Source organism: Equus caballus, chromosome 6 (genome assembly GCF_041296265.1).
Source record: "Equus caballus isolate H_3958 breed thoroughbred chromosome 6, TB-T2T, whole genome shotgun sequence".
In the NCBI taxonomy this organism is placed as follows: Eukaryota; Metazoa; Chordata; class Mammalia; order Perissodactyla; family Equidae; genus Equus; species Equus caballus.
This window is the reverse complement of record NC_091689.1, coordinates 18183186-18207956: the sequence shown is the minus strand read 5'-3', so window position 1 is coordinate 18207956 and position 24771 is coordinate 18183186. Positions and strand designations below refer to the sequence as shown.

Here is a 24771-nt window from a genome sequence, read left to right as displayed (position 1 = left end):
CTACTCATCTGTCAGTGGCCATGCTATGGTGGCAGCTCACATACAAAAAGAGGACGATTGGCAGCAGATGCTAGCTCAGAGCAAATTTTCAGCAAAACAAAAACCAAAAAACCCACAGAAGTTAATCCCTTCACAGAGCAACATATGACCTTCCAACAAGGCTCAAATGCTGACAGCAAAGGAACCACTAAGAGTGGACTTTTCAGCCCCCACTGCTTTCTCCCAGGCATGGAGACAGTGCTTTCAAAAGGGCCTGGTCCGCTCTGCGATCCTGAAGGATGTGAAACACGTAGGCATATATCTGAGTTTTGGAAATGACAATCCCAAGAATATGGAGATGTCCAAGCTGGAGGAAGCAATGGTTAAGCACAGATTAAGATGGTTAAAAGACACCTTTCACCATAACAATCTGCTTGCCTTTCTCTTTTTCCCCTTTCCTCCTTTACTACCAGCAGTATTTAGTTAGAAGTATTTGGGGGAATTTTCGGGAACAAGAAGAATTCACTGACTAAAGCCCTTTGGTAACTTCTCATTGCCCTTATAATAAAATCCAAACTCCTTACCATGGTGCTCTAGGCTTTACTCACTTCCAACTTACAGCCCAGGGCTCTGGCCTTTATCACAGAGGTCCAGTCACACCAATGTCCTTTCCGTTTCCTGAATATGCCAACGACTTCTAAGGCAGAGTACCACATTTGCAAATATGGTAAAAATCTTACTGTGTAAATCTAGATGGTGTGTATATGGGTTTTCATTGTTACTCAACTTCTCTGTATTTTCAAAATTTTTCTTAATCGTGTTTCAAAACTGCCTAATCTATGTTTTGGACGTAACTGGAGTTCATGAAGGAAATGGACAAAGATACATATTACAATTGAAAAAATTCACTTAGCATTCAAATACAACTAATTTCCCCCTGTCCCTTCAAAAAAAAAAAAGAAATTTGGTTCATAATAAACCTCAGCAGGATTCCTTGGGCTGAGCCAAAATTATTAATGCAATTGGGATAAAGCCAGCCATGGTCAAGATTCTAAAGAGGGCTGTGGAAACCCATACCTCATCTCTCAAACTAGGGGTAAACTTGCTCCTGATGGTAATCAGTGATGTATGCTTAAATCCAAAAGATAAAGAAGCCTTGGAGGGGAAACTTAACTTGAAAATTTGGGGGGTTGGGAAAGGATAATGCAGGGAATAATTTAACATCCTACTTTTTATTAAAATTAACATTTATGGAATTGCATGCTAAATTTGCACGAACATTTAGCACTCTACACCCACTTAGCTTTCACGCATTGCTCTCCCCTAATTATTTTCTTCTCTCTCCAAATGCCCTTCTTTCTGCATTTAATTCAATGACTCATCTTTACTCCAATGTTGAGTCCTTTAAGGTTCCATCCTTGGCTGTGTTCTTACCCTATATTCTGTCTGAGTGATCTCATCTACCTGCAATTTCAACAACCTGAAATCTATCTCCTGCCCCAACCATTTGGCCTACATGTCAACTGCTGCTCCCTACAGATATCCTCCAGGCAACTGAGACCTCATCCCCAAGTCCTGCTTCTTTTTCTAAGTTCCCCTTCACGATGAATGGATCCATTGTTCACCCAATCACAAAACCTGGTCATCATACCAGACTCTTTCTACTCCTTAACTCTTCCATATATCATCAGTTGACAGTTTCAGTCAATTCTACGTTCTGAATCTCTCTATCCCTGCAGACATCAAGTGAAGACCTTCACTATTCTCCACACAGGGCAGTTGGTGTCAATGGGGCCAATATCACCCCTAGGGGATATTCTAGAAAATTTAGTTGTTGCAATGAGTGGGACATTTATTAACTGTTGAAATCATTTTAAAAAAAAAGCATTGCTTTTTGTGCTCTTGTTTACTTAAGTATAGCCTTCTGCTAGCTTCTATATCCTTGTGGCTGGGAGGGACTGAAGTGTCAGAATAATGAAAGTCTATCTACTATTGCATCTAAGTCTGTCACTGAGAATTAAACTTCTGGCTCTTAAAAAATGATTACGTTGTTCATTGTGCAAAATCCAAACTTGAATGGACTACATAAGGTAGAAAGTGAAAATCACCTGTAAAGCTTGTAGAGACAGCTGGTATTAACAGTTTGGTATATATTCTCCTTTTTATTACATGCTCTATATTTGTGGTCTTTCGCACAGGGAGCCTACTCTCTTCTCTGAAACAGATGGAGACCAAGCGATACTAGAAATGATCACATCCATCTTACAAAGCACAAAAACTTCAAATCACTGCTCTGTTATGTCATTAGAGTCAGGACTGTTGGTACTACCCTTCTTAGACAATCCAAGTGCTTTTGGCTTGTGCAACACACTCCTAATGGTAACTAACTATTCATTTATGTATTGACAAATACTGAAAAGTAGTCAAATGGTCCATAAGCCAGTCATTAGGACTTTTAGTCACTCAAATACCAACGGTGGGCTCACTATATGCCACAAACTTAAGGCATCAAGAGCGCCTGCTCTCAAGAAGACAACATTCTGGTGTGTATGGATGTGGGTGTATGTGTTTAAAGACAATAATGAAAAGCTGCTGAATGACAACACATTCCTAGACAGTTGAGTTCATGAGACTCTACACCAACATACCTGTTAGAGTTGACTCATAAACTTGGTGGTCAAGTGCGCAAACTGCAAACAAACAAAAAACCCCACATACAATAATAAGACTTGCACACAAGGACTATTAAGGTACTTAATTAAGCAATTGTGGCAAGGGTGAAATGCAGTACACACTTGAACACATTTTTTAGATACTCCGGCTCTGAGACCTAATCTCCTGCTTCTAGGGTTAATGTTACTTAATTAAAATAAATACTGAATATCTACAATATGCCAGATACTGCATTAAGTGCTAGACTATCGATTTAACAGTGCAGGGCAATTATATAAAGCACAGCAGTTAATTACATGGGTTTAAAAATAGCCTGGGTTCAAATCCTGGCTTCACCATGCCTTAGCTCTAAAATGGGAAAAATGATAGCTACCTCACAACATAGTCTAAGAATTAAATTACATGTGTTTAAAGTGCTTAGCACAGTATCTGCATAGGGTAAAATCCCAAGAAATAGTAGTAAAGGGTAGTTTTGTGGGGGTTTTTTTGCTTCTAAAATCTGATGCATGACTACTATTTCCACAACCAAGATGGGAAAAACAGTATCTAAACAGACTGGACAGCAATATAAAATGAGTGATCTTATTCTTTTAAACCTCTATCTAAAAGTCTTGATTCAGCTTTTGGATGGACAGGATACATGCCCTTCTTAGCCACAAATAAGATGCAATGACTCAGCTCCAGTAAAGTAAACCACGAGGAGTTTGAAGCAGCAGCTGAGTATCTGGTCAATTACCAAAGCTACCAAATACACAGCTCCTCACCAACCACGGCAAAACCAAAAGCTAAGGTTTAAGTGCATACCAGACTTTGCAGTGTGTTTTGCAATTAATATATCTTGACTAGACTTTCAGGGGCCAGTGATATTCCACACTGGATATTATGCAGGAGTCATACTAAAATTCTTTTATAGCCTAGATGGTGAACCAGATGGTTGGAGTGGTGTAGTACTAGTAGCAGTGTTTAAAAAAACGTAAGGTCTCTCAAGTAGAACTACCCTTTACAGTTTACAAAGCACTGTCACTTCTCTGTTCATTTCCTCCCCCAGTGACTTCCTAGTTCACTGAGAATAAAATCCAAACTCCTGACTGTGGCCTACAAGGCTCCTTGGGACCTACTCCTCTCTGGTGTCATCTCTTCTACTCTAGGCTTCAGCCACACTTCCTGGACTCAACAGTCCAGGGCCAGGCCTAAGTACCTTCCCCACACTGTTCACAGACAGCTCGCAGCTCAAAGCACCATGGCTCCTTCCTCATTTTACTCACACTTCTACTCAAGTGACACCTTGTCAAGAGGGCCTTCCCAGACCACTGTTTCCAAAACAGCACCTCCCCCTACTCTCTTCTCCTTATCCTGCTGCACTGCTCCTCCAGTACTTATCGCCACACCCTGACATACGTTTATCTGCTCCCTTCTCTACTGATACAAGTTCCATGAAGACAAGGACTTCGTTGGTTTCACTCATTCAGTGCTGTATACCCAGAATCTGGAACAGCGCGTGCCACATCTAGAATATTTCTAGAATGAGTGAACTATTTCTTTTGATCTTCAAAGAAACAGAAGTCTTCTGATCCTTCATTCCTAGAGAAGTTTCAGTTTTTTCTTTTCTATAGATGAGTAAACTAAGGCTCAAAAGTATTGGACAATTTGTTCAAATACCATGAAGCTAGTTAGTAAAGTGGAAGAGCTGGGACTCCAAGCAAGGTTTTGACTCCAAATCTACTATCTATTAGGTTACCTAGTATCTTCCATGTTACAATGAATATGTTCCTTATGTATCAGCCGGTTTAAACTTGCTTCTCTACCATTTATGTATCAAGATGGCAAGTGAACAGTTACTCAAAACAGTGGAAAAAAGGGAAAACAGCAAAATCCTCAGACAATATACCTGAACATTGTGAAGTCATTTAAAATCAATGCTTCTGAAGATTTCTGACATGAAAAAATGCCCACAATTCCTAAGTGAAAACACGTTAGATACAAAGGTGCATAAATATATATTATAATCTCATGTGTGATCTATATATGCAGATACATATGCTGATCAAGAAAAAAAATATCAAAGGTTAGGGGCCAGCCCAGTGGTGTAGTGGTTAAGTTCGCACGCTCTACTTCGGTGGCCTGTCATTCGTGGGTTCAGATCCTGGGTGCAGACCTACACACTGCTCGTCAAGCCATGCTGTGGTGGCATCCCACATACAAAACAGAGGAAGAGCGGCACAGATGTTGACTCAGGGACACTCTTCCTTACCAAAAAGAAAAAATATATATCAAAAGTTAATAATGGATAGTGAGAATGTGAAATGTATATTAAATTTTTCTTAAGGTTAAGTATTTACAATGTGTGTGTAATACTGTTTTTTCCTGCTTATGAAAGTGCTATTTAAAAAATTACCACAAGATCATTCCCACTATAAAGAACCAGGGCTCCATGAAGGAGCAGGAAATATACAAGATGAGCCTGGGACATCTTACCTCACAGCAAAGATAAATGTGGTCATGCCAAGAAAGACAAAAGGAGACAATCTGAAAGGCTCCCACAGGCCTAAGATGGTACAATTTGGACACAATAAGGAAAATGATCACAAGAAACTGACATGCAAATTAAATATGTGCATATATATGATATACAAATTATTATGTATAGTTACTAACAATAAGTATATATCATATAGTTAATATAAGTAAAACATTAAAATCCATGAAAAAATTATAATACTAAAATAAATTTCATTGGTCATCTTGGACTATACAGGAACAGCTCAATATCCTAAAAACTGGTAAATAAACGGAAAGGAAGGCACATTTATCCTGTTTTTTCTGTATAGCCTGTATTTGAGGGTAATCAAACAGATAAGGGAAAGTTCTTTATAGAAGATTCACATAGCTAGTAAATGTAGAAAGAAAAATAGAAAATTACCATTTTGTAATCCTTCGTGAAACAATCACCAACAGCCACTAAAACCAGTAGGTGAAATGTTGATGGAGAACTTCATAGTGGATACACTGGAGCTGACAACTTGGAACACACTGATCTATCACTAAAAATAGGACAACCAGACATCAATGTGTCTCATGACATGATCCAATAGGAAGTACAAAGCTCCATCCATAAAAATATTTGACCTCCTTTCCCTCATTAAAAAAGAAAAAAAAAAATTCTGAATCTAATCAAGCTTCTAGATCTATCGATCTACAGGAAACACAGGGGATGGAGAAACAAGTTAAACAACATCACAAGGAAGCAGTGAGTCAAACCTAGAACAAGGGACACTTGACTAGACAAACAGTGCATTTCTCCAACAAGTCAAATAGCCCAAGAAGAGGGAAAAAGGCAGCAAAGAACGTTCCATGGTAAGAGATTCACTAGACAGTCAAATATATGGGCCTCTCAGGACCTGATTCAAATAAACCACAATAAAAAAGATACGTTGGAAATTGTACACTAGGTATGATAATTAAGGAATTACTGTTAATTTTGTTGGGTATTATAACAGAAGTAGTAGATATGTAAAAACGTCCTGATCAGTTAGACACACATACTAAAGTAGAGTGATGTGGAATTTGCTATAAAATATTCTAGTATGACCCCTCCCTAAGAGTAAGGTCGGGGGGGATAGATGAAACAAGGCTAGCAAAATATGAATAAACGTTAAAGCTGGAAATTCACTATATTAGAGTCTATCTGTACATGCTTGAGTATTTTCATAATTTTTAAAAATTAGTAATAAAGTTTCAATTCTGAAGAATTGGTATGTTTCTTTTAATCGGTATGTCCACTGTGTTTCTGCTTTGCTTTTTTTCCTCATTTGCCCAAACGTTCAAAGTTAAATGTATCTGTAACTGCAAAATGACCACCTTAATCCAGGTTTCTGACTTAAAACCCTTCCTCTGCTACAGTGTGTCGCTCTTTTTCTTAACTGTTCCAATCTACACATATTTTCATTTTGTCTAGTACAATTCAATAAACAAACTTATCTGTTGATGGCAAAGAAGATAAAGAATATCTATAGAGGAAATAGGTATATGGGCAATGCCTCCTACAGCTGACTTGTCATGCCCTCTCTGAAATAATTCTTGGAAAACTTTGGCAATGCCAACATGGGTAGCCCCTGCTCTACCTGTCCAAAGTCTTGCCCATCTCTAGCTCTGCTTTTAAATACCAGCTCTGCCACGAAGACCCCCACAGTAAAAGAAATCCCCCTCCTCATACTCCTAAGCTTTTAAAATCTTGTTTATTGTGTGCTATTATTATTTACATATGTTATCACCCCCAACTAGTCAGGAAGCCCCTTGGTAGTGGCTTCCTGAATATTCGCCATCATGTTAGATGCTCTTAACATTTGGCATGCTGCTTTGCATAAGACTCCAGACACATCTATTGACTGGAACTAAAAAAGACTTCTCAAAACAAAAACAAACAAACAAGGCCACAGAAATGACTGATACATAAATAACCAGGAGTTAACTAGAAAGTTTTCACCTGAAACCAGGTAGAAATCAGGGGCCCCTACCTAGATGGTCTGGGAGGGTAGGTGAACAGGAAATCTAGAAAGCACCTACATAGCCAGACCCATACTTGTTGAGCAACTCTAATTTGTCCACCAGTAGGCTGTTTGTGCCATGAATATAAACATAGCAAAATTCTGGCTACAGTGTGATGGATTCGTGTAATTAACCAAGATGGAATACTGAAAGGGTTGATCTGGGTTCCCAAGACTGTGGCACAATGTGAAGAATCATCCTGTTTTGGATTTTTTTTTTCAAATTGACTGTTTTTATTAATGTTAAGTTAGAATGCACTTAATAGCACCAATGATGTGGGCATTATATTGTGATGTGTATTCTCTAATTCAATGTCTATGAACACTTTCTATCCATGAAACTACCCCTGCTCACTTTCTCCAACTCCTATGGTAAATACTTCCTGTATGGATTCACATAAAAGGCTGGCCTTGAGATCTCATGTTGAATATATGCATCAGGATTCAAGGCAAATCTCTTGACTCCAAATTCTACTCTCTGTATTTATTTGTCCTGTCACCTTATATACAGATCAAGCATTACAAAAATGCACAAACATAAAAGTATGATTCAATTAGCAAACATAGTAACCAGAAATAAATGTTCAGACTTTTTCTTTTTTTTTTTTGCTGAGGAAAATTTGCCTTGAACTAACATCCGTGCCAATCTTCCTCTATTTTTTTAGTATGTGGGCCACCAACACAGCATGGCAGCTAACAGAGTGGTGTAGGTCCATGCCTGGGAACTGAACCCAGGGCTGCCGAAACAGAGCGCCCTTAATTTAACCACTAGGCCACCAGGGCTGGCCCCTGAGTGACTTCCTAAGAACACTGATTTTTAAATTCTCATCAAATAGGCAAAAGGCAATTTCTAAGATTATGAGTTAAATAAATAGGAAAAAGACACCCTTGAATGCTCCTTTACCCCCTCAAAAAAACCCCCCAAACTGGCCTACACCTCTGTTTCATAGCTTTTAAGAGGATTCTTACTTTATTGCTCATGGTTGACAACTCAAGTTCCTTCTCTATTAAATCTCAGAAATGCACTGCATGGAGAGCTGGGCTATGAATAGTGTCTACTACTTTCCAGTTCCAACCAAGTGTCCCAAACACAGGCACAGGCCCGAGGGACGATCAGCTTCTCCATCCACTCATCCTTTGGGAAAACGTGGTCTCATCTAAAACAAAACTCTTTTAGGCATATTCCTACATTTTTTCAGAACATTTTTTAAAAAGAGATTTTCAGAGACTTCAAATCTTCTTAACATTTTCAGAATTTAAAGATGTAGGTCAGGGTAGACTATTGTTAGCGGAACATTCTCCACTAGATCCTAATGCCAAAGGTAACTGTTATATACGTCATACGGACCGTAAATTCCATTTTTGTCATCTGAAGTATTAAATAATGCTTATGTGAATCTATCTTTAATAGTATTCTCACAAGTTTAAATTTTTAGAACAAAAAATCCTATCTTAATAGCTTTTATTCTGAATGAATTACAGAAGAAGTACTTAATGAAATGAGCTTAGTAAACATGTTTAGAAATAACTTCACTTGGTGGTGTTCTAAAGCAGGCCTTCTGTTAGTCCTTCAAAGTTTCTTTTACTCACACTAAACATGAGAGTATCAAATTATGAATGCTTACGAAATATGCTCTAATGGTACAGTTCATTCTTTATTCAAGCAACAAAGCAAGAGACACCTGCTTATAGGACAGGGCTCTGCTTTAGCAGCTGATTTTTAGACAAAAGTAACTTTACCAGGATTTTTTAAAGCACCAGCTCTGGTAAAAACAAAGCTGTGTGTTAATTTTACAAAGAGGAAGCTCATGTTAAACCACAACACTAATTGAAAGAATCATACTACTAGTGTCAAGTTTTACTGTGGTAATTTCAGCATACCAAGCAGTCATTATGGATTTTTAAGACTAAAGTTATGATAACTAAGTACATCAGAATATTTCAAGCTGCCTTAAATCCTCTCTGGAACAAGGTGGGGCATGTATACACAACCACTTAAACAGTTCTAGAATTCACTTAAAGATATGATCGGAAGTATTTTAACCACACTGAACACAGCTAAGAAACTCTCAGGAGTTAAGAATGTATCATGTATTAGAGCTCTATTACTTCATTCTTTTAAGTTTAAATAACCTTGACAAACATATATATACACACACATACTAACTTGATTTCTGACTTCTGCATAAAAAAGTTTGCTCTTTATATATTTGTTATTTGTTCCAGTTGAGTAGTGGCCCCAGTAGAAGTTTTCAAATGTCTTTTCTTGTTTCAAAGGTAGTTTGCTCAGGACTGAAGTAAGTTGCCATGAATGGGAGTATTCTTCTAAATGTTTTTCTTCTAGTTGTGACTAAATAAATATCAAGTTCTAAATCAGGTTAATAATACTACAAATAAAGTGTTAAAAATTAAGGTCCACGTCCTTAGGTTTCAATTTTCTGTATGAACATAGCTTGGCAAAACTTTTAATTTTGTATCCATAATTCCACATGAAATATGCCTTTAACAATGTTTTTCAAATTCATTATAAAAGTAAATTAAAGACACACTTTCTTCATAGCTGAAATTGTTGGACCAACACAGCTCTTTTCTGAGTCAGCAGGGGGTCACTGCAGCATTTCTCCAAAGGACAGGCTGTTGTGTAACTATATCAGCAAAAATACTCAGGTCATAGGCTTTGGGTCTTATTTCTAATGTGTTACTACACGTCCCTTTCCTTCTGTGCAGGACCTGCCCTGCTTTATTTTGCCTTAAGGATCAGCCCAGCTGTCCCTTATCTTTCTCTCTACTAGCCAGACCTATCTGACTCAGGACAGTCACTGAACATAAGTGTCAGCTCTTTATCTTTATAAAAACTGAAGAAATGATCCCTGACCTGCCCATCAAATAAAGCAAGTTTTCATCATAAAGGGCTGCGCTGGCCACAAAAAGAGCAGACAATGTTCTGTATACCAGATACCAGAGCAAAAAAAAGCCAAGGAAATTCTGAGTGACTCAGGTAAGGTAGCAATCTGGGAGTCAAAACCTGAAGATTCTTAACTTGTACCAAAGCTTATGCCAATTTACACCACCACCAACAGCACATGAAGGCAGCCATTTCCTCATTAGCTAAGCAACACTAAACCCGATTAATCCTTTTGATTTTTACCAATCTGTCGAATTAAAAATGCTATTTTCTTGGCCTCTTCCTCTTCCCATCCCTCATCAACTTAATTCTTTTGATTTGAATTGTTGATCATTAATGACAAGAATATATCTTCATGTCTATTATCCATTTATATTTCCTTAGTAAAACTGTTGGTACATCTCTACTGCCCATTAGTCTACTGGGCTCAGAGTCTACCTTTTTCTTATTGATTTGAAGGACATTATAGAATTACGAATATTTATCCCTTTGGCTCATATTTTTTGCAAATATGTTCTTCTAGTTTGCCATTTGACTTTCAACTTTGTCACTTAATGTACAAAGTTTTCATTTTCTCATAGCTTTGCCTATCATCTTTTTCTTTGTGAATTCTGGATTTCCTATCAGGCTTGTAACTGGATGTTGAATACGAATGTAAGATTTCTTATTTATAGATATCAGACATTATTTACAATTAAACAAAGGTATCCTTTTCTGAAATAAGTTTGAGTAAAATCGATTTTAACAAACCTCACTACATTATCCAATTTGACAAAGTGTAGCAACTTTCACACCAGCACTGCTTAGTTGTGGAAAAAAGTTAATCAAAAAACCCACTGTAACATGAATTCATGACCTTTCTTCAGTTAATCAACTAATTAAATTATTTTGGGGGGGCAGAATATACTCTTTATATATGATAACTATATTTAAATACATATTAAATAAGTATGACATTAAATAAATTTATGTAAATTTGGTATTTTCCAAAGTTATAGGTCTATGATTTGAGGATATTTTAAAAAATTAATTTATAGACACACCTTTTAGAAATGGATTCAACCGATACCATGACAGACTTCTCATTCCTAGACTTCATCTCAGTCTAAGCCATGCCAGAGGCAAATACTAGGATTTAGAAGTAAATTGACAGAACATACCATACAACCTAGGCAGCAATTTCAGTGGGCATCAGATAGGAAAATTTTGTGATAGACCTGTATCCTCACGTCCTAAGCAGTGAGGCCTCCACGACTGGAGTACAGCCATGCGTTGCTTAACAACAGGGACACGTTCTGAGAAGTGTGTCATTAGGCGACTTCTTTCTGGTGTGAACATCACAGAGTGCACTTACACGAACCTAGATGGTATAGCCTACTACACACCCAGGCTACACGTTAATAATCTTCCGGGACCACCATCGTATATGTGGACCGTTGTTGACTGAAACATTGTTATGCGGCACAGGATCATAAATTGAAGTGAGAGACGTCATGCAGAGAGAGCTCAAAGCATTTTGAACAGTCCAATCAGATACATTAACATATAAATTACCATCACTACAGTAGCCTGTGATCTGTCTGGGAGCAAGAGCCATAAATTCACATTCAATCTGCACTACATTTAGCCTTGTTAGCAACCAAATTCCTATAAAATGTATCCAGTTGTGGTTTTGTTATAGGTAAAGCTGAATCTTGGGGGAGCTGACTCAGTAAGAGAACCCCCTCAATTATTCTCCAGGCATTCAGCTTGTCACCATCCCTTTCAAGAGTGTGGGGTTTCAGGGCCAGCCCTGGTGGCCTACTGGTTAAGTTCAGAGCGCTGCGCTTCACTTCGGCAGCCCAGGTTTGGATCCCAGGCATGGACCTACACCACTTGTCTGTTAGTGGCCACACTGTGGAAGCAGCTTACATAAAAGGGGAAAATGAGGAATACTGGTAACAGATGTTAGCTCTGGGCAAATCTTCCTCAACACCAAAAAGAAAAAAAAGGTATGGTGTTTCAAACTGGACTCCATACCATATGTAATCTGATCAGCCAAGACTACCTATCCATATATTTCATAAACGTAGTCTTAAACTCCATTAGTAGTTTTGATAGTGTCATTACATGGCTGCTTTCTAGTGAGCAATTTAATTGATCTACATCTTCTCTACATATATGAGCCACATTTTCACCCATCGTTTACCATTGCATTTTGGGACAGACCTGCAGAACTGAACAATTATTCCTATTAAATTCCTTCTGATTTAGATTCAGCATAGAGTATGACATTTAAAATTTTTTTTTGGATCTTGATTCTCTCATTCAGTGAATCATTAGCTTTCCCTACCAGATTCCTGTAACTACAAAGCTGATCAAGTCACAGAGGTCTTCCTTTACTCCCTGTTAAAAGTACAAATACTGGAGCTTCCCAGTTAAAGCCTGTCATAAATATGCACTGTGGGTACAGTCATTTAAACAACCATAAGGCCACCAGGCCACCTAAGTGCACTACCACTAGCAGCGATGGTGTACAGATTTCTCTGACTTCATGACACACATATATTTATATATAAGAAATGAGTATCACACACACAAAAAGTATCACCAAACAGCACTTAACTTTACTATGTAAAATTACACCAATATTCTCTATTCTATTTCCTTCTATCCAAGTCCACTGATCCCTTCCTTCCCTCCTGTTTAAAATGCTATTCACAGCCCACTAAGCTGATTTCACAGCCAAGTGATAGCATGGGACCTGTAGTTTGTAAAACACATTTATAATCAATCTGAGTAACTCTTTTACTTATGATAGTATCTTATTCACAATGCTAAACTTCTCAAATTATCACAAGGCAAAAAGATTTCACCACTTGGTCTAAGATTTGTAATCAGTTACATATTACAAATCATTATTTAGAAACATCTTTAATACACGACTTACTAGCTGATTTCCACGAAAATGTGAAAGGTCTTATATCAATATGGTTCTGCCATCTCTAATTTTATCCACCCTTATTCTAAGGAATTAAGAGTTACATTATCATAATCTTAGAATCAGTTTCAGAAAATGTGAATTTCAACCATTTCTTTACAAATTAGAACTGTATTTTAATAATACGAAAGGTTAATCAGTGTCCACATCTGAAAATGTGAAACCATCAAAGGATGAAATTATAAATCCATTTTTCTTCTGCATAAACTTGCTCCTCACTTTACCACAAGGTTGTGTAAACACAGTCCATATGATCATGGACAAAGATCACAGCCTTACCCACGTTTTGGTAAATAAGGAAAGCAAATAGTCAATCTCACTCTTTTAAAAAGATAATTCCTTCAAATCAATGTGTGATTCAAAACTTGAACTGTAAACAAGCGGGAAAATTTTTAAAAAGTTCAACTTTAAAGAAACCCTTTTCGGAAAATTATTTTCGTGTGAAAGAATTAAGATAGATTGAAAAAGTAAGAAAATGCTGTGGTTCTAAAAAGTTACACCTATGAACAGTGAAATGATCTTCATCTTTTCTTTTTAGTCATTCCAAAGAAGAACTATTATTTTGAAGCAACAATTTCCTTTTTTAAATTTACAACATTAAAACTTATTTCTAGAGGATCAGATGTAAACCTGGAAAATCACTCTCCTTCAAGGTCCAAGTATTGCTATTTCTGTTCTGGCCAAACGCCCACAAAAGCACAAACATGCCACAAAACCAGCCTGAGCCGAAGCACCATAGTTGGAGATTTGAAGGTTTGTTTTCTTTTTAAACTGCTCAAAGACCATTGTATGGTGGTATTTAGTGTAAATAGACTTTTTCCAGCAGAAGTATTTAGAGTCACAGAACGCACAATTACATGGCCCTTTAGAGGATCTCGTAGAACTTTTAACCCAAGGATGACTGAGAATTCTAACCAGTCAACATATCCTTTCCACCCTTCCATACGAGTACCCTAACTGGCACATGGAGGCCTGATGCTGGGTTGAGAGAAAAATTCTAGATGAAATAATGAAGGTAAAAAACATTTCATCTCAGAGGAAGTAGTCACTGAAGTTTATTTGTCAAGTGATTGGCATGATCCAATGTAAAAGCTCTTGCTTGCGCTTTTGGAGGAAAAAAGTTCCCCATCATACATCCAAAACTCAGCTCGTGGACAAAAGATGTGGTCTCATCTTGCAGTAGAATACACTGGGAGTTGTTCCAGGACTTAGAACACAGCTGGGAGACAAGGCACACACACAGCAAGACTGAAATCAATGGGAGACTAACATCTGCCACCAGATCCTGTATGAAAAACCCAAATGAGTGATATGAGTGGCAAGTTCAGAGGGTCAGCACTGTGTGCTGAAGGCCTCAAACTTCAACCGAGGAGATGCTTCTTGAGCTGCGTGGTGTCGACAGGAAAAATTTGGCTAAGAGTCAGAAAATGTATTACAATTGACTGGAGAGCTTTATGCAACAATCTGAACTATGATAAAGAAACAAAAATTATTTTGTAATTCCACCAAGCTCTGGTGGGTAATAAAGTATCGAGTGAAAAGGAAGGCAGAAGGTGAAAAACTCACTGTAAACCCACGTGCTGTTTACAGAATAATCACATGCCTTCTTTTACTGCTCAAAGAACATTCCATGCCTCATGGAGTGTTGCCTTCCAGGTGAGTGCTGACATCACAATATAGTCACCATGGAAAACTTGCCTTTTAATCTGAAAGCTGTGTGTAAAATGTACAGCAAAAGCAGCTTATAACCAAGGGAACATACAAAGCTTTAGGTAGAGGCCCCAAAACATTCAGAGGAGCTACAATGGATACACTTACTTACATTAAAAACTTCTTTCCTTCTATACAAATTCTAAACATAGGATTTCATTTTTCCTTTATTTCAGCAGAAGAATGCTACTAACACAAGTGAATGTGACAGCTAAACAAAATATATGTGAAAGTGTTCTGTAATCTGCAAAATGGCATACAAACAGAGACTATCATTTCTGTCCAGGTCTCAAAAATCTACCTTCCTGGTTTTTAACTTGATCTCCCAAATGTTGGAGTTACTGCTAATCAACTGCCAAACTGTCAGAATCTTAGTGGTTCAAAAAGGAAGTTAATGTTAATTAAAGTTAGGTTTTCTCCACGTGTTCTTGGGAGTAGCGGGTGCAGAGGTGGAGCTCATTCCATAAAAGTGATGCAGGCTTTGAAGTTTTTCCAGACCAGGATGACTGATTCTCACAGTGGCTTTAAAATCATGCTCTGAAGTCTAGAGCAGGTGGGGGTCCACCTCCTCTCCAGCCCAAACACCTCCCTCCTATCAGGTTTTTATATTGGGCTTCTGTGTCAGCAATTTAACAAATTTTTTAAAACGACTACTTTATGGCATAATACAAGGTCCATTAAACATGTCTGCATGTTGAACACAGAATTATTTTCTGAGGAAAACACTAACCTGGGCTCCAAGTCAATTTATACAACTAGATTTAAAATCAAGCCCTACAGAGCAAACTAGTTTTGTTTGCTGTTTTTGGTCCTAACCACTATTAAATAGCTTTGCCCTAATTATTAAATTAAAAAAATCAAGGGGCTGGTCTGGTGGCATAGTGGTTGGGTTCGGGAGCTCCGCTTTAGCAGCACAGGGTTCACGGGTTCAGATCCCAGGTGCAGACTTACACATCATCATCAAGCTCACGGAGCCATGCTGAGGCAGCATTCCACATGCAAAATAGAGGAAGATTGGCAGAGATGTTCACTCAGGGCCAATCTTCCTCACCAAAAATAATAATAATAAAAATAAAAATAAAAAATAAATGAAATAAAATCAAGTCCCAGTTAAGCTTTTCACTTTTCAAAGGCAGGTATTAGTGCTGCCCACCAGCCCAGCTAACTGTTAAAGCAGAGGGGTTACGAGAAACTCTAACCTTGGACTTCTCTGGTACCCAATTTTAATAGAAAGTTCAGTGGTACGAATAATTACAGAGGGCGGCTTCCAAAGCTCCAGAGCACCAGGAAAGCACTGACTTAATTCAACTGCACTCCAGCCTAACATCACGCCTTATGTCTTGTACTAAGACGTCTTAAACTTGAACTCAAGTACTTCACCATTACAGACACTACAGAGAATTCAGAGAATTGTACTAAGGACCCCCGAGTCCACACTAATAAAGAATCCACCGGGTCTCACTTGCTGGAAAAATTATGCTTCTCCTAAGTAGCTCGTTTGTTTTCCACCTCATGAACACAGTCTTGGAATTCATCTTGTTTTCTTCTTTGTTCTGGCTACTCCAAACCAAATGTGTGGTCCCCATCGAGCTAGTATAAAAGACGTGCATTGGGCCAGTTCCGTGGCGGCAGCAGTTAAGTGCACGTTCCGCTTCAGTGGCCTGGGGTTCGCCGGTTTGGATCCCTGGTGCGGACATGGCACTGCTTGGCATGCCATGCTGTGGTAGGCGTCCCATATATAAAGTAGAGGAGGATATGCATGGATGTTAGCTCAGGGCCAGGCTTCCTCAGCAAAAAAAGGAGGATTGGCAGTAGATGTTAGCTCAGGGCTAATCTTCCTCAAAAAAAAAAAAAAAAAAAAAAGCATGCATTTATTTGTGTACTAAACCTGCCCCCAAAATCACTTCTCTTTATTTTTCCTTTGCTCCTTATCTAATTCTTTGGAGTGAGGGGAAGGATGCGACAGAAAAGGGAAGAACAGAGAAGGAAACATACCCCCAATTTTTTCCATTTCTCTAAAATAGAAGGCAAGGAACACAAAAAAATAATTAGCTAATTTTAGCATGAGAGTATGGCTTTTAACCTTACCACCCTGATACATCTGTTAAACACTGTAAGATCTAGTGTGTCGATCTTCTTGCTTGGGTGGAAGTAGGTAACACTGCTAAGGAGACATCCTGTCTGGAGAGAGAATACTAAATAAAGGCAAACGGGGAAAGTGTATCAACACAATCAACATGTATGGTGTATGGCAAAATACGCTATTTCCACGGCAAAATACGCTATTACCATCTTCTTTTTTCAGAGTCAAATGATTTCTGTCTATGAATACCAATGGCCCAACCTCCTCTGTAATGTGAGAGATGGTCACCACGGCCCTCCATCTCTCAAAGAGGGCCTACCCCAGCGGGCAGTGCCTGTTTAATCCCTGTTATTCTCCTTTCTGCTAAGAAAGGATAAACAAAAATATTTCAAGTTTATAGAACATATTTTTCAAGTCCCTATTATGTGGGAGGCATTACAGACATTAAGGTCTAAATGGCTGCTCTTATAGAAAAATATTTTTAACCAGTTAAAGAAAACGTATTCTATTCGACTAGTGTAAAAAATATCATTCATAAATTAATAGCTGAGCTGTACTTCCAAACCTCTATTCTATACTCTACTCCAGTTTCTTCTGGGAAATTAGGGAAAACAACTGAAGATGTCTGGGGGTGAGGGGGGTGGGGGAGGCAATGGGGGAAGGGCACCTCATTAATGTAAATGAGAACGAGGAGATAAACCAAAATGCTAGCCAATCAACAAATGCTGGCAGTTTAGACTAAAGGCATGCTGACAAAGCAGAACAATGTTCCACCTGAGGGTAGCAAACACTCAGTCCCTCCTTCTGTATTTCCAGGATTGTTGAGTGAATTTAAGTGCAGTGACTTTTTAGACAAGGATGGAATTCCGTGGGGATCTTCTGGGCTAGTCCTTTACACACTCCTCTGGGCCTTGAGGATATCTATGGCCAAAGGAGCTAAAACGGAGCCTCCTTTTAAGGCTAAAATGAGAGACAAAGGACACAATAAGAAGGAATATATGGCCTCAGGGCAGGAAAAAAACCAAGAAGATCGTTAGAACTTATATCTTGGACAACTAAACAAATCAGACAAGAGGATAAGAACCCCAACAATCCTCATAGTCGGGAAGATCATAGGTCACTCTCTATCCCAGAACCATCTCCTTCCCCCAACATACACCATTACCACAGCTCCAATGGGAGGCACTATAGTCCTACAAGAACCACACCTCTGCTGGCCCCAGCAAAGTAACCTACAGGGACAGGGAGACCTCTTGAGGGGCTGAAGTGTGAAAGAACACTCACGAAATGCAAGTGGCCAGGCTCTCTCTCAGGTGGAGAAACCGGTCTGCAGAGAGGACTGGGGGAGGAAGCAGAGAATCAGAGCAGCAAATAGACAGTCATAATGGAGTCTGGTTCCTGGTTCTGGCTGTTGGTGAGGCCCAGGTGCATCTCTGCCTTTTCCCACACCTTGAGTGACTGACTCTTCCCTGGGATAAACTCTCACTAAAGCCCTGCCTTGTTGGAAGAAACAGGAGAGTTCCAGGTAAACCAGGGGCTACTTTCTGGCCGTCACTGTTCCCGTGCTCTGCCCCAGAAAGGCAGCTCTGCAGGGAAGGGCTCAGACATTTCCCCTCTTAATCTTGCAGAGGGCCCACTCTGGCCTCGTGGAGACTGAGTGGCACCACCTTTTATTCTTCCACGTACTCTGAAAACCTAATTTTGGGGCTGGAGATCTGAAATATGTCATTAAATGACAGAGGAAGAAACATAAAAAAAAAAAATGAAAATGTGAAAACAGGTAACTCGGCTTATTCTCACAAATTGAGAATAAAGTTCAAGATTATATAAACAAGGGCAAGTTAAATAGTTTTTTCCTGGCCATCGTAAACTGAACTCCCAAGACAATCTTGTGAAAGTCCTGATCTTTCCCTTGGATACAGTTGCTCTAAAACTTGGAAGAAATATGCAAAAGTAAGTATTAAGAATTAAAGACTACATAAATATACTGTGTAAGTGTATGAATATTGGTATATCATCTCCCTAGACAGTCCTAAGAGTTATACGGCATCCAACAACAACCATTTAAAAACTACAATTCCCCAACTTCTCTTTCTTGAGTAGTTCCTCAGAAGCTCAAATCAAAGAGGGAATTCAGGTGAAAACAAGGTGTTTACATTTAGAATCTCTCCTTTCAAGAGTGTGAGTTGAGACAAAGCAGAACATTTTAAAGTTAGAGCATCACAGTTCCCATTCAGAGAGAAAAGTCATGGCAACCTACTGAAAACTCTTTCGGTTCCAAATGACCAGTAGCTGCCAGAATTAGCACCTCAAAATCAAGTTACCTTAGGGGAAGACGCCCAAGGATCTCACAGACAGCCTTGCACCCTAAGCATCAAAAAAAATGAGAGGAAGCGGTAAAGAAACAGCTGCCTCTGCAATTACTAAATGTTACATGATATAACTCATCATCCAAACAAGGACAATTTGAGGAGTGAAGGCAGACACACTAACAATGGGCATAAACCCAGACTTTCCCTGGCAAACCAGGACACCTGGTCACCTCTCCTAAACTGTGGCTTATCTCGCCTCCCCGATGAACAACCAACTTTTCTGTGCATGTAAACTCTTTCATTTCGCCCGACCTGGCAAGGGCAAAGCCCCTCCACTTACAGCAGGGCCTAGCAGGGTCACCTGCACATAAGTATTTGTTAGTGGTGATGAAAATAAGTCTCTCTTGGCAATATCTGGTATTTCAAATCAATAAACATCTACAATTTACTAGGTTTATGCAGGAACATGCCCACATCATGGAATAACTGTAACTCTCCAACCCCCTACCAACTACTCTTTCCTCCAGGCCAGGTGGTCAATGAGCTGCCAGCTCCCCTAGAGGCATACCCTTAAATGTTATCCTGACTCATCTCACCCTGCTCATTGCTGTCAGGATCAGAACGGGCTGAGCTAACTGATGTAATTTCCCCAACAGACCAATATCTTAGTGTGAGCTTTTTTCCTCCTACTGAACCTCTGAACTATTTTACGTTGGCTTATGCACTCTTGTTTCTGAAAATGATAAAAAATACATTTCACGCATGGCCCTGGAGAGCAAGAGTCATCTTCATACACTCCTCACAAGGTGGGACACTAAAGGAAAACCAGCAGGGAGATTGTGTTTGTGTGCATATCTGAGTTCTAAAAGAAGGTGAGGTATAAGGTGTCTCCTCAAATCCAAGTATGGGGTTTTAAGACTGACTGTGATAAACCTTGAAACTCTAACACTTCCGAGCTCTCTGCTAAGAGATGACCTCACTGGGCTACCAACTCTCTCCTTTGACCACTAGGATATTCTCAGCACTAACTCCACCTTCTTTAGGCTTACGATGCTGCATCAAGTAGGCTGTACCAATAAAATCAGTGTGACGTCAATTGGAAGAATCTAATGTGTCTGAATATCTTTAACAACTCAAATATTCAGAGAAGCAAACTCTACCCTCTTCTATCCAATAGCTGAAACAGCTCGATATTTTAAAATAGCTTTATTCACATTTAATTCATATACCATACAATTCACCTATTTAAAGCACACAATTCAATAGTTTTTAGTATATTCACCAAGTTGCACAGCCATCACCACAATCAATAAAGTAGCTAGGTTTTTTTTTCTTTTGAAGACACTGGCGATGTCTTATAGTAAGGACAAAAAAAATAAATACATATTATTTTTCCCTGGCTTATATGAAATGAACATTTTAGACTCTGGATATATATATTGGACGAAACTATTTCCCAGAAAGGCCCAATGGGCAGTATATGAAATGCCTTTTCTTGTGTCTTAACGCATCCCTTTGAGCACAAGCACTACCACTTTTAAAAATCTCTATTTAACAGTCCTCCCTCATTGTTTATTTGCATTTCTTTTATTTAGCCACTATCTGAACTGACTATTCACTTACCCAGTGTTTAAGCCTTTAACCTGTTTGAAAAATAGCATGCTTTAAGGGTTGAGAGCACCAGCTCTTTTCAGACTCAGGTCTGAATCTGCCCAGTTTATTTAGTAGAGGTGTGGACCGACACCCTTGGGCAAAACATTTACCTTCTGAGTCTCAATTACTGATAAAATGATGGATGATTGTTAAAATTTTAACATGAATAAAATGCCCAGAGTAGCATTTAAAGCCTAGGAGGAACTTACTAATAAATGGCAGTTACCAGTTTGTCTGAGTTTTTACTATATGGAGGTAAATATTAACCCTTTGTCCACCACCATGGAAAATTTTTTCACACATTTATCTTAAGGTTTTTTTCTTTCCATCACTTGACAGGGATGGAAATAAGCCTGCTTCCTCATGCAAAGGTCTGATAAATATTCATATAAATGTTCTTCTAAGTGATGCTTTTAATTCATTCTTCCATCAGATTTACTTTCATAAAGGGTAGCTTAATTATCAAAATTGTCTTCCCAAAAAATAGATGATGAATTGTCTAAAAATCTCTTGGTAAATAATCGTTCCTCCTTTCCCACTGATGTGATGTCACTCACATAGCAGGTGCATGTAAGGCTTTTACTGAGCTCCCTAAGTTGACTTTTTACAATTCTGACATATTCTCTGGCCAACACTATGGTAATTTAACTTGGGGAATTATCTTGCTTCATAACCATCAGTCTTCACATTGAAGAACATGGTAACTCTCCATTCTTAACTATTTTTTCACACAATTAAGTTCATAGTTTTCTTCATAGATATCCCAAAAATTTCATATAGATCCCCCTTCACTTTAGGCATTTCATTTTTTGTTGTGATAATGAGATTTTTCTCCTAATATTTTTTTTAAAAGATTTTATTTTATTTTATTTTCCTTTTTCTCCCCAAAGCTCCCCAGTACATAGTTGTATATTCTTCGTTGTGGGTCCTTCTAGTTGTGGCATGTGGGACGCTGCCTCAGCGTGGTTTGATGAGCAGTACCATGTCCGCGCCCAGGATTCGAACCAACGAAACACTGGGCTGCCTGCAGTGGAGTGCGCGAATTTAACCACTCAGCCACGGGGCCAGCCCCTCTCCTAATATATACATATTTTTTTAAAGATCTTATTTTTTCCTTTTTCTCCCCAAAGCCTCCCAGTACATAGTTGTATATTCTTAGTTTTGGATCCTTCTAGTTGTGGCATGTGGGATGCCGCCTCAGCGTGGCTTGATGAGTGGTGCCATGTCCACGCCCAGGATACGAACCAACGAAACACTGGGCTGCCAGCAGTGGAGTGCGCGAACTTAACCACTCAGCCACGGGGCCGGCACCCCCCTCCTAATATTTTTATAATTAGATATTGCTGGCAAGAAAAACACTACCAATTTTTAAATATCTTTATGTGGTATATAGCTATCTTATTGGACTCTTATTTTTAGTTTTTCAATTGATTCTGTTGGTTTTCCTAGGCTTAAGATTGTCACACCTGCAAATATTGCTATTTCTACCATTTTTTCCTAACAGGGCTATCTTTTACAGGATGTATTCTTGCAATGGCCAGGATAGCATCAAACATTGGAAGTGTTACTGGGCGTGTTGTTCCATTTTCCGATTTCAAGGGGAATTCCACCCGTGTTTTCCCATTAGTCGACTGTTCGCTGTTGATTTAAGACAGATATTCTTGTATCTCCCACCAGCTTTTAAAGAGTTCATAATCAGGAAGAATTGGTGAATTAACGTTGTTATCTTGGCACATACTGGGAAGATACAGCATGAGGTTCAATATATGCTGGTGCCAGACACCATGGGTTCAAAACCAGCCTCAGCGACTGACTAGCAATTTGTCCTTGGGCAGGCTATTTAACTTCTTGGCCTAAATTTCTCAATCCATAAAGTGAGGGTAATAATAATAATAATAAAATCTCTTTCTTAGGGTTGTTGTGAGGATTAACTGAGATAATGTATTACAACAATGCCTGGCACAGAATAAATACCAAGTATTACTTGTTATTTGCCCTCTTTAATTAAGAGAATTTCTTATTTAAATTTGTCGGTGTTTTACTTAGGATTTTCATGGCTACTTCCATAAGTGAAATTTGAAGTTTTCTCCCTTTGCACTGCCTTACCAGGTTGCCTCATATTTTGTTAGGGTTCTAAGAGTTTATGGTAGTTTCAGAACACGTATTTGTTCTCTTTTGGTGTTTTTACAGGATCTAGGATAAGTAAGATAGTTTATTGATAAGTTTTTTCCAATTTTTAAAAAGAACATACAGGGGCTGGCCTTGCAGCCTAGTAGTCAAGCTCGGCATGCTCTGCTTCAGCAGCACAGGTTCAGTTCCCGAGCGCAGATCTACACCACTCATTGGTGGCCATGCTGTGGCAGCGACCTACATACAAAATAGAGGAAGACTGGCACAGACGTTAGCTCAGAGTGAATCTTCCTCAAACAAAAAGAGGAAGACTGGCCATAGACGTTAGCTAAGGGCAAATCTTCCTCAGCAAAAAAAAAAAAAAAAGAACATCTAATTTCTATGCTATGTAGGTCTGCAGCTCTTCTCCCTTTTTTGGTTGGGAGGCCATGGCTTTTAATATACATTTAATGTATTCCACGATTAACAATTTATTCAAGTGCTCTACTTCTTAAGACTATTCTGAAAAGCAATCAGTTCCACTTTCATCATTAGATCTTTCAAAGTTGTACATGACATATAAATTTAGACCCAGTGTCTCTCTCGTCACTTCCTTCTGGATGTACTCCTGTCTTGTTCCTCCTGCCTATTTCTTATTCTTTCCTCCTCTCAACAACAACAAAATCCTCTGTAAAAGATAGTTTTGCCCTTTCCAAACACCTATGGGGTACCTGTATCCAATCCTATGCTAAACATAGTCATCCCTCTGTCTTCCTTTTACTACATTTAATTTTAAAGGTGGGAGAGCTTTCATAAGATAAAAAAGAAAAAGCTAACATTCTCCACCCTCGTCACCCTCCTCAAGTCTGTAGCTTCTATGAGGAAGGAGTGCCCTCTCCTACTCTCTGGCCTTCTTCCCAAGAACTCAGCTTCTACTCACCCACTGCGGAGTCTTCAAGAACAAGAGCAAGATCAGCTCTGGAGTAAACAAATGGGTTACGACGAATCTTAAAGGACAGGGATGAAGGATTTTAACAATCTAAAAGTAGGAAGTATTTGCTTTGCTGTGTGCAATACAGGAAGATGTTACCAGTTCTAGTTCCTTCTTGCCTACTTGAGAAGGCAGGGCACAGGGATGCGGGCCACTGTACCTGCGACTAGTTTGTCATATACAGCTTAGGAAAAGCACATTATCTAGCTATGTTCTAATACAACGAACATAAGTGAAATGATCTTGTAAAAACATCAAAATGACTTTTAAGTCCTAGAAAATATTCCAACTTAAATTATGATTTAACATTTTCATATAATCTCAAATATGAAAGAGACTGAAACCTTCCAGATATCCGTATCCTGCCTACCTCTTATCCAATACACTTAAGAGAATCCTAATAGGAAAGGAAATAGTTAATAAATGGATGGTAGCTTCTAGAAATCAATACTTTGCAAAAGGACTCACTCCCTTTTGGAATTTGTCCAGCAATCAATGTCAAGTTCAGTCTCTATGATTTGTGGATTCTACCTTTTCCTTTTTTGGAAAAACAGTACATTAGCTTCTCTAATTCTTCCTGCAAGGCTCCCTCTCTTCACAGCTCCTCAGACCACTGCCAGTAACTCAGCAACACGAAAGTTCTCTCAGCGTCCTAGGATACCACACGTCCTGACCAGGAGACTTGAACTCATCTGTCTCTGTAAGAGAAATCTCCTCTGTTCCAGGATGAGTCCACACCCATCCAGTATCTTGCGGTGGAGGCAACAGAGTATGGTGGGTTACAAGAGCACGCTCTGGGACGAGGGTGTCAAATCTCAGGAATCTTTCTAGG

At 38.9% G+C, this 24771-nt stretch overlaps 1 protein-coding gene across 5 annotated transcripts in view; it reads right to left on the bottom strand.

Annotated features, from left to right (window-relative positions):
• The window catches only part of CAB39 (calcium binding protein 39), an 83319-nt gene that overhangs the window by 48906 nt on the left and 9642 nt on the right, over positions 1–24771 (bottom strand). The window contains exon 1 of one of the 5 annotated variants that reach the window (XM_070270644.1): positions 5573–5706. The exons of the other annotated variants lie outside the window; for them this stretch is intronic. Coding sequence (XP_070126745.1) covers positions 5573–5575 — 3 coding nt within the window. The 5' untranslated portion in view covers positions 5576–5706. Of the gene's footprint in view, positions 1–5572; positions 5707–24771 lie in introns of those variants that run through there. 5 annotated transcript variants of the gene reach the window in all.